Here is an 11166-nt window from a genome sequence, read left to right as displayed (position 1 = left end):
AATCATAAATAAATACAGGGGAAATTAGAGTTGGTAATGAAATGCCTTAAAAAGCATGAATATATATAATGCCAAGAAATGAATAATTAGGACAGGTATACCTTTGCGGAGGCTTGGATAGGAAATGGTACTTGATGGGACCTTTGGAAAGTGAAACCCACTGGGAGGGCCTTAGGCTATCTTGCTGTTACACACTCTTTGGTCCGCTGGCACCCACTCCTACAAGAAACCGAAAGAAACAGTCTATAGGACATTGACCTACAATGTACAAAACTATCACCAATTGCCTTAGTTTTCCATTGTAGTGGCAGAAGCAAACACAACCATCAATCAGTACAATGAGAAGCACAGTTTTCCAGTATCACATCAGATTATGAGTTTAACTACTGCTTGATGGACCTTCATTTATGGGCAGATTAGTATTAATGTGATAAAATGAATAATGGGGGTAACCTTTGGCTACTGCTACAAACTGGGGTTTTAGATATTTCATAAAATGATCTTTTTGTGTATCTATAATATTTGACCACCATCTTGTAATCATTTAATGTATACCTACTGTTTTCATATTAGGTGTGGATAACAGGAATTAAGAGTTTTTTCTGATGCTTTTAATTGAATCTGTAGCCAAACTGAAAGGCTAATTCGGCAAACAGTTGGGTGTGGCTTTGTTTTTATAATTCAGTAGTTCCTGATATTCAAAGGCTCCTGAAATGCTTTCATGAGTATTTACTGTTATATTAAAATTAAGAAGCAGACATTTTTACTAGTAATAGTAATACCCCACCTTTGCTAAGTACTTACTGATTTAGACACAATTATTTCACTTACATCTTACGACATATTTATAAAGGAGGCATTATACATGTAATTATTGACAGATGAATAAATCAGGTTACAGAGGGATTGACTCTTACAAGTTCTCACTTCAGGAAGAGGCAGAGTCTGAGCTTGACTGCAGAACTCATGTCCTTAACTATCACATAGCTTATGTTTCCTTTAAAATATTTTATATTTATCCTATTTTTAATTAGTTGTAAGTTATGGGAGAGTTGCTGTTCTCAGAGGCCAGAGAGGTTAGATCCTTCTGGAGTTGGAATTACAGGTAATTTGAGCTCTGCAGGGAATTAAACCCAGATTCACTACAAAATCAGTATGTGCTCTTAGGCACTGAGCCTTCATTCCAACCCAATAGTTTATGTCTATGATGGGAAAGTTTGCTTCTGAATATAAGTTAGTAAGAAACAAACCTATTTTAGAAGCTCGTTGGAAACCAAGCTGATCCAGGCTTTCCCCAGGCCTGAGAAGGAACTAAAAGTAGGAACATGCTTAGCAGAGCAAGTAATGGTTTGGTGTTGGGGTCTTGGGAGCTCTTCCTTTAGGCCCTGATTGTGGAGGAGGAAGATAGTTCCTTGTCTAAAACAATAAATATGCTTGGCAGAGCCAGTCAGTAATAACTTGGAGATGGGGTCTTAGAAGACCTGAGGTTTTTCTGAGAAATCAACTAACTCCGCCAAGCTAAAGGTTATGGTTATCAGCCCCAAGGTCCTTGTGATCCACTTGAGATAGCCTTTGTTCCCTTTGTGTAACATTACTTGACATCTTTGCAACAATCGGAGAAAGTTAAAGAGAATGCATTTATTGGATGGTATCAATAAAATATTGACAGTTTGGATTGATTAAGGACACCTTGGAGATAGAGCAAAAAGTTTATCTGATCTAGTGCAGCATACTGAAGTTCTTGGGATGAAAATGAAAAGCATTTGGGAATTCCTATGGAAATATCAAATACAGTGGTTTAATAAAATAATCAACACACATCAACCTGATGGAATAGTATATCAAAACTTTTGTTCTAAAAACTGGACTTCTTGGACATACATCTGTATAGAGAGAAAGGTCAAGAAGGATTATTTGAGGGATGGAAACGTTTAATGGGGGTTTTCTTATAATATTGTACAGGGAGAGATTCACAATACTCACTTCTGTTGCTGTATGTATTTTGGTAGGCCCATGCAGATAGTTTTCTCAGTCTAGGACTGAAGCTAGATTCTCCACTGTATAATGACAAAATCCATCCATCGGAGAACCTAATCTTTGCTTTTATATTTAGATTTTAAAGTCAACTGTATCATTCTGCAATTTTCATATGTTCTGTAATGCTCATTACATTAAATAATTTATCCTATGACAATATTTCCTACTTATTTTTTCTTCTGCTTCTTGAATTGATATTTGGAAGAAATAAGACTAAAGGAAAAATACATCTAAGAAAGTAGCAACACCAAAACTACTTTGTATTTCCAAGGGTGATCATATCAAGGTCTCAAAACTAAGATGATTCTCATCTCCAGATACAATAAGAAGAAGAGATCAAGGCAAAGTGAGAAACACAGAGAAGAGTTAATTTAAGGAACGAATAGAGAGGAGAGAGGGAGGAAAGGAGGGAGGGAGAGAGGGAGAGAGGGAGGGAGGGAGGGAGGGAGGGAGGGAGAGAGAGAGGGAGAGAGAGAGAGAGAGAGAGAGAGAGAGAGAGAGAGAGAGAGAGAGAGAGAGAGAGAGAGAGAGAACATACTCAAAAAAGCGCTCATTTGGAGTAACCATACACACACTTAAATGAGTCACAGACGACAGTTCATTGTTAAGAATGCTGTTTCTACACCTGTATACTTATATATCTGACCTTTTTCTTTGATTTGTTTCCTCATCTACAAACTAATTCTAGCAACACCTTCCGCAGCTCTCTCACTGGGGTGAAGTGAAAGCGATAAAGTGATAGTAAATGGGAAACTATTTGCATTTTAAAAATATTTTAATCAGTTGTTCAGGTCTAACGGAAATGATTATTAAGCATATTTTGTGAGCCATCCTCATCCTTATCAACTCCTGCCCCTAGTATAAACAAGTAGGACCGGAGTTGCCCCAGGTAAGAGGAACCTGGGATAGAGGTGCACCTTGGGAGATGTGGTGGGATGCAACAATCATGGTGTCAGGGCAAAGGAAGAATTAGAGTAAAATGAGGAAAGGCATTTCTCCACAATTATTCATTCTGTCGACAGAAACTTCAGAAACCCAGACGTGTTACCATAGCGACCGCGTCTGGGCAGGAGGCGGGGCCTTTCAGATGTGTGCACCAACTTCTAGGGCGCGACTGGAAACGCACTCCCGCTGTACTCTGACTTCCGGCGGAAAAGAAAGTGGGTTCCGCGCTGTGTCCCGCAGCGGCAGCAAGTGGACTCCTGCTCCAGTGTGAAGCGTGGTAAGTCTGATGCTGTGTGGAGCAGCGGAAGGCGTCTGCGGGGGGCAGCGTGGGTTGGGCGGACTGTGGACGCCGCGGGTCCCCAAACTCCGGCTGCTTCACGGTGAGCTGGTTTCTAAAGCCTGGAGGACGATGGCATCCTGGAGTGCATAGCTTGTCTTTACTGGCTGTGAGGATCTTTGCCCTAGCAAGAGGACAGCCCCCCCCCCTTTCCCCCGAGCCCGTGCTGTGCTGTCATTTTGTGTGTCTTTATGTTTACTCTAGAAGAAGGAAGTGAACCAGGGAAATTCAGGAACTATATATGCCCTTAACATTTCTTTGGCATTCCATCCCTTTTATCTTTTCGTTTCATAAATAGTTATTAAGCTCTAGTGTGTTTAGTGAGCACCTGTGTGCCAGTTTTGCCATTAGATTATAAGAAATGCCTTCTTAGAAGCTCATCCATCACCCAGGCTCATTATCAAATTCTTTTTATAACAGTAAATTTATTTAAGTGATACGCATACTCCATGAAATATTTAATAGGATTTCTGTATCTTTATATCCTTGTACATGGCATTTATGGGACATTATAGACTTTCTTGGGCTTGCACTATGATCGCAATTTACTCAAGTAATAAGGAATCTAGAGAGGAATATTTCTTTTTTCTGATTGTAATGAATTGCCGTAATATTTCTGCTGCAGGTCATCAGAGAAGCCCCCCCCCCTTCTAGTTCAAAGGACGCTGATGGCTTTTGAGCAGACACTTCAAAAGGATTGGTATAGCATTCTGGGGGCAGACCCATCTGCAAATGTGTCAGACCTAAAACAAAAATACCAGAAACTCATATTACTGGTAAGTAATTTCTTTCAGATTTGAAATTGTGGCGGGGGAAAACAGTTTTCTTGTTTTTTAGTGTGACTAGAAATTTAAGCTTAAAAACATTTCTATCAATAGGAATATAGATGTTTGTTTGTTCATTTGAATGTTTTTGTAGTAGAGAAAAAGAATTTTGATTAGGTGTGGTACATGTACATGTGGTGACTGAGTTAGAATCCCCTGACTCTGTGACTATCAGAACCTGGATCACTTTTCTCTCTTTTTCTCAGCTAATTTTTACTGAAATAATCCATGTTAAGTCTCTAAAGCAGTTTTTACTTAATAACTGTTGAAATCCACTATCCATTAGTCATACTATTGAGCATGTTGAAATGTGTAATAGTCTGTGTGTAAAATTGTAATGTGTTATATAGACTATTCACTGGATTTTGATAACTTGGTAAAAATAACACAAAAATCTAAAATTTTTACACTGATTTTATATTAAAATGATAATACTGTTTGTGTACTGGCTGTTGAACAGAATGCATGTGCTTATTTTACATTAATATTAAAAATTTAAGTAGTAGTTTTAGTCTTTGAGAATTTCATACAGTTTTCATTATCTTTATTTCCCTTCTCCCAGATATAATTCCACCTCCCTACCGACCCAAATTCCAGGTCTCTTCCCTACCTCCTCAGCCCACTGAATGCAGTGTGTGTTGCCCAGATACTCTTGACTGTGGTACCTGCCCTCACCTATGGTCCACCTGCTAGGAGTGAGACCTTCAAAGAAAACTGACATCTCTGCCTGCAATTATCAGATGCCAGTAGCTCCTCAGCTAGGGGTGGGACTTTGTACTCATCTCTTCCCCTCTATGCTGGCATTTATAATATCAAAATGTCTCTTAACATTTGTATTTAACATGTATGTGCAGCATTTGTTTAATTGTCTAGATTATATTTCTGTTGGATAGTGATAAGCCTTTCAAAATTGTTTTCAGTGATAATTACTTGTTTTTTAATTAATTGTGGTATGTAAATTATCTAGAACTTTTGAACTGTTCTATTCATTTATTCAGTGATACTATGATATTCATAAGCCACGATCAGTAAACATGTAATGGTCTCAGTTCAGTTTACAAAGGAAAGATAAAGAATCATTATTTGCATTGCATTGTTTGTCTAGTTTATGTCAAATATGAGCACTGATACTTTGCCCAAGCTCTGTTTATTGGAAAAGATATCTCACCATCAGGTATCTCAGCCTTAAGTAATAAATACTAAATGAACTTTTGGCACCTTCTTCCTTGGAATTTTTAAGATCAGAAACATCAAATACATTTTGTTGAAAAATGTCCTTATACTAAATCATTCTTGTACTTTAGTTACTTGTAAGATAATGCTAGAGAATTGACTAGCTAGACCTGGAAGTTCTTCCATGTTCTGATGTCTTTTAATTAAGCAATAAGAAGGCTCTATGTGGTCCTATTTGTCAGGACTAAAGTGGATGTCCACTTTATATGCATGTTAATGATATATTGGTGCTAATTTATGTCTACTACTAAGTTACATCCCTAGTATAGAAGTTTTTTGTTTTTATGACATACATTTTGGCTTTGTTGTTTACTGCTTTGCATGTCTTCTCTAATCACATGAAATTATTCTGTGTGTTCTAGAAGCTTTATAGTTTGCTTTGCTGATAGACCTATGCCTTCTATGTAGACCAAGATTGGTGGTTAGATCTTTATTTTTCTCAATATGGAGATGCAGTTTCTCTGGCATCATTTGCTAAAACATATCATTTCTCCATTAGCCTGTGTTGGCAGTATGGTTCTATTTCTAGGTACTATTTGAAATTCTCTCATTCTTCTTGAGTGTGTTTTTGTTTGCTTACAATCTTTTTGAAGAGTGTGTGTGCTTATGTGTGGGTGTGTACCTGTGTGGGGGCATGCGTATGTGTGTGTGTGTGTAGATCAGAAAACAACATGATTCAGTTGGGTCGTGTGTAGATCAGAAAACAACATGAGTCAGTTGGGTTGTGTGGGTTCTGGAGATGAAACTCAGGTCCTTGGGTGTGACATTGAATACTTTTAAAACCCACTGAGCTGTCTTGTTAGTCCTTGCTCTTATCTCTATAGAAACCTTAGAATCAGCTTGTAAGATTCTAACAAAAACAGTTTTGGCTAAGTCTTTATAAAATTTCATTAACATATATCTTTTCTAGCAAAATAAGATATTAGTATTGACTTTGATTATATAAATACATTATATTCTTTCACCTATGTACTTGAACCATTTTTAATTTATCCCGGTAGTATTTATAATTTTTAATATAGAGATTGTGCTAGTTCAGTAGGCTTTGTGGAAGCCTCAGTCTTTTTATTCTTCAGCTCTCTATTTTACAAAAGGAAAGGAAGAATTATGTGTTGATGTGTTCCTCTGTGCTTTTACCAATAGCCTAATAGTAATGGTACTGAAGATATTTGGCTTTTTTTCTGGAGTATTCCTATCCAAATTGTAATGTGCCATTTTTCACTCCCATCTTCTGTCACCTATTGTTCCATCTCTGAATTCTGAGGGAAAACTGTTCCCCAAGGATGGCTTTACTACCTTTTTCCAGTTCCTCTCCTCCATCAGGAGGTTCTGCCCCTTCTCCTCAACTCTAATCACTTTGTTCAGAGTCACTGTTAACATCCCTTGCTGTAAGCTGCAGTCATTATAAAACATCATTTTGGTTTATTACTAAGATGGCCCAATCCTAGTTTCCCCAGAGGAGTTCTGTTTTATGCCTATTATTCTGGTATAGTTAGTGGCACCCCCTTCAAGTACAGCAGTCTCTTAGTTTAAATCACCACCTGATCAGCAGCATGGGCCCAGCTTAGCACACTTTTGCCTTTCATTCATTGTCTTTTCTTGTATTCCAGGACAATATTTTTCTGAGGTAATATTAAAAATCATCTCTGGAATATTGTAGACATACAGTAAATGCTCAATAAATGTAGGCAACTTTATATTTTAATACCTCTGTCACCAAGTTTTTGCTTTTTTTATTTCTTCACTTTTATTTTGTCTCATTTTTTTTGAGAGATTTCTTTTATTTCAGCAACATAATATCTTTTAAAAATTAATTAAAGTTTTCTTTTTCTTGCTTCTAGTTCTGGGTTTCCCCCAACATACTTTTTATTACAAAGGCTTCTTTCTATGTTTGATGATTCATGATCATATTTAAGAGTGAAATAGTAGGGCTGCTTTTGAATTTTTATGTGTGTGACCAGAGGTATTCATTCAGTAAGGTCAATGATGCCTTTGGATTTAACAGCTCCATTTCTTTAGCATTTGGCTCCCCAGAACGGAATTCTTAACTATGTGCTGAAGACATGGTAGCTTGGGCTCCTAGTACTCTGCTTCTTCCTCCCTCTCTCCCTTCCTCCCTCCCTCCCTTCCTCTCTCTCTCCCTCTTTGCTTCCTTTTTGATTTTTAGTATAGTATATATCCTAGCCCCTAACACAGTGACTAGTATTCCTGAATTTAGATCCTCATTAGTCTTTATGTACACAGTAAAATTCTAGTTTTCTCCTTTGTTGGAGACAGTGGATAACTGACCTTGTGATGAGGAAGGGTACTGGGGAACCAATTAATTTTGTTAAAGTTTCAAATGGACAACTTGCTTTGTTCTGGGCCACAACTTCATTCCTAAAGGTATGAATGACTTTGTATACGCTTGCACTTTAGGCTTATGTTTTAATTTTCTGAATTGAATACTGTGTCAGTCAGCATTCCATTACCATGACAAGTACCTGAGGTAAGAAACTTATAGAGAGTTGTGGTCTATCTTGGTTCGTGATTTTATATGTTCCAATCATGGTCATTAGACCCATTGCTTTTGGGCTTGTGCTGGGACAGCTTCTGGTAGAGCAGAGTTATTTATCAATGGGTAGGGAACAAGGAGAAGGAGAAAGAGACCAGGCTCCCACAATTACTTTAAAGGACACCTCTAAGGACCTTAAGACCCCACCAGCCTGTTGAAGGTCCTATCACTCCCTGATGTCACTGACCCAGGGACCAACCAAGCATTTGCTTTGCCACATGGGCCTCTGAAGAGATTACTGATCAGAATGTTAGCAAGCACCATTTAAGTCAGCTTTCCCATCTAAGTACCAATCAGGCCCAACCCTTCTTAGATTCTGAGATCTGAGAGATTGTGTGATATACGACAGTGTAGTCATAGACCATGATCAATTTTCCATCCCAGTTTTTGGTGTTTTTCACTTCTGTATGCATTCCCATGTATTCCTGCTTTTCATTTTATATATCCATATTTCTCTAATTCCATTGCTGTTATAATAATTTGGTGAGGAATCATGGATATATATATATATAATTTTGCCATTCTTAGAGGCTGTGAACTATTTCTTTTTCTCTTGTGGGGCAGATATCCTTCCTTGGCATTATGGCTACCCTAGTCTGTTTTGATCTACCTGCTGCCTAACTTGAGTAGCTATCACTAGTTGCCTGAAAATGTTCTTACAGTCCTCAACTCCCCATGTGCACCCTTCCTCATGGGGACCCATCCATAGTATCCTGAGTTTGGTATAGGACACAGGTGGAACAGATAGAGAGGATAATAAGGTTAGCTGGATGTCACAAAAATGGTGTTGACATTTCTTCTTTCCTGCTTTTCTTATGGGAAAGAATTGAGTATGTTTGCATCTGATGAGGATATATCAAGAAAAGGCTTGAGATGAAAGTTATGAAGGAAAAATTGACAGAAGGCATTGGTATCTCAAGCATAGGCAGAAAGATGATCATTGGTAAGAAGAAGGAGAAACTTGCCGCCATTGTCATAGGAAGAAGGAACAAAGGTGAAGGAACGTGTGGCTGGCTCGCTCACCCTTCATGGCAGAAGGGTGGGTGATGTGATCTCTTCGAACTGTCTACTGAGAGAACAAAGCTGCAAAGTAATGGAGGGTATGTCCCCTAGCATCGTTCTGGGTGATGGCACCTGAGTATACTGACATCCAGAGTAAATCTCAGTTAATAGCTGTGTGTCTGGAACAAGACCTCTAAGCCACCAAAAACAGCTGTATTCTGGCCTTCTTGAGTCTCAGTTGCTGTTATGTCTGATCTTTCATTATGACTGGCACCGTAACCTGCAGTCCTAATATGCCAGTGAGTTAAACTCTGCTCCATATGGTCTGCTTAAGAAAGCAAGGATGTAAATAGTTGTTTTGCTGCATATATATCTACAGCTTACAAGTGCTTTGACCAGCTACCTGCTTTATAGTTCTGCAGTCCTATAAGGTTGGTATTATTACCCCTATGTTTGTAGTTGAAAAATCTAAAGCTTAAAGTGTAGCTGGCTGGTGGGAAACAGAATTAATGAAGATTAAAAATCTGGGCATGATCACAGATTCTCCAGTTCTGCACTGTATCACACTGTCTCGCAGTGCCATGCAACAGGGTTTGTTATTGCTCACAGACAGAAATTTAATTTTTTTCTGGGTTTCTATAAAACACCTTATGGTTAGTGAGGTGGACTATAAGGCCAAAATATTATTCTCTCTCAATTTAAATTTTTAAAAGAATATAGATTGGGTATAGCTTATAGAATGGAACTTATTTTCTTTATTTTTATGATAAGATTTTCATATTTTTCAGATAGATTTAAGAAAGAAAATCATATGGGAAACTGACATTCTTTACCATGGTTATTTGGTCTGTTTTGTTACAAAAACAAGCTTTTAAATGATTGTTTTCTCAATCTGTGCTTTTCAACAATGTCATAAAGCAGTTGACAATAAAATTTCATTGGGTTAATACCATTCTGTGTCTAGTTTTATGAAGAGGTACATTTATTATATGTACTTTTCCCAAATTTAAAGACTAAATTTAATGCCTTTTACATAATTAGTTGTTGGAATAAAATATTGTTAAAACAGAGGCTGCTGAATTTCCAACCCACGTGGATTTAGTAAGCACCATTTGCTCCTTTCAGCTTTTGTGAATGGAGTGCTGTTGAAGGTGCTGATACTGAAACAGTCTTCTTGACTGAAATATTTTAGAATATTTTAAAGTCACATGGAAATGTCAAATGCACAGTTACCCCTAAAGGTATTTCTTTTACACAGTGTTTAGTCTCTTGCCAAATGATTTACTGCACAAAATAAAACAATATTTCCTAGCACTGTTTTATTAATGCTTATTTATAAAAGTGATTTCTTCTTCTTGAAAGTCAACTCTAAACTGTGTTTCATTTCCCAGATAACTGTTTTAATAATAACCTATTGCTTTAAAATTATCTAGGGTCTAGAAATATTAGTTATAATATTCCTGCATTGCTTGTAATTATATGTATAAAAATTGCTATTAATGAAAACTAGGGTCCCTTTCTGTTGACACTGATATTACAGGATACCTTTCAATTGGAAAAGAATTACTGTGCTGGAAAATTACATGCTGCTGGTAGAGCATGTCCCATAATCTTAAGGAAAATCCATGGCACTTAAGGCTGAAGTGTTGGTGATACTCTTAGTGTTGTAAGTGTATAGAATATGATTTTCTATTTATGTACTTATTTAGAGGCTTCTTTGATTATAATGTATAGATTATCTCTAAGCTCATTATGAAATTCATTTCATGTCTTGAAAGAGAAGTTATCAAGAATATCTGTGCTCTATCAGAATAGAATTAGCATATTGGTGTAGGGAGCTAAGAACATCTCTTTAAATGTACTTGTGAGTACGTCATAAAGGAAGTGCTCTCGCTTACATGCTAGGTAGTTGGAAGTTAAGGGAAATTTACGACAGGAGCCAATTGTTGCTCCTGGAGTTGCTATGGAGGGCTGAGGAAAAAAATCAGGATACATGGTAGCTTTTTCATAATTAGAACTGGACAGCACTTTTCTTACCCATTTTGTGACCATGGCCTTGATGGACACTTTCTGACAGCTGGTCAGTCACTTAAAGGAGTGGATGCACCTTGTTCTGTTGGTGCAAACAGAGGCCTGATTGTGGAAAAGTACACACAGTCTGAGAAAGGTAGTTCTACTTTAGTATGACCAGGAGTTAAATCTCTCATAGGTCAGAGGAGAAGATACTGGTGTTA

The 11166-nt window shown here is 37.5% G+C and overlaps 1 protein-coding gene across 2 annotated transcripts in view; it reads left to right on the top strand.

The window, feature by feature from the left end:
* The first annotated feature begins 3192 nt into the window (after positions 1 to 3192).
* Dnajc24 (DnaJ heat shock protein family (Hsp40) member C24) overlaps positions 3193 to 11166 on the top strand; it is a 33551-nt gene continuing 25577 nt past the window's right edge. The window contains exons 1-2 of one of the 2 annotated variants that reach the window (XM_052183143.1): positions 3193 to 3259; positions 3945 to 4095. In XM_052183143.1, coding sequence (XP_052039103.1) covers positions 3988 to 4095 — 108 coding nt within the window. In that variant the 5' untranslated portion in view covers positions 3193 to 3259; positions 3945 to 3987. The remainder of the gene's footprint in view (positions 3260 to 3944; positions 4096 to 11166) is intronic. The other variant, XM_052183141.1, reaches the window with a different exon arrangement.

This window comes from Apodemus sylvaticus, chromosome 5 (assembly GCF_947179515.1).
Source record: "Apodemus sylvaticus chromosome 5, mApoSyl1.1, whole genome shotgun sequence".
NCBI classification, from domain to species: domain Eukaryota; kingdom Metazoa; phylum Chordata; class Mammalia; order Rodentia; family Muridae; genus Apodemus; species Apodemus sylvaticus.
This window is presented reverse-complemented; position numbering and strand designations above follow the sequence as displayed.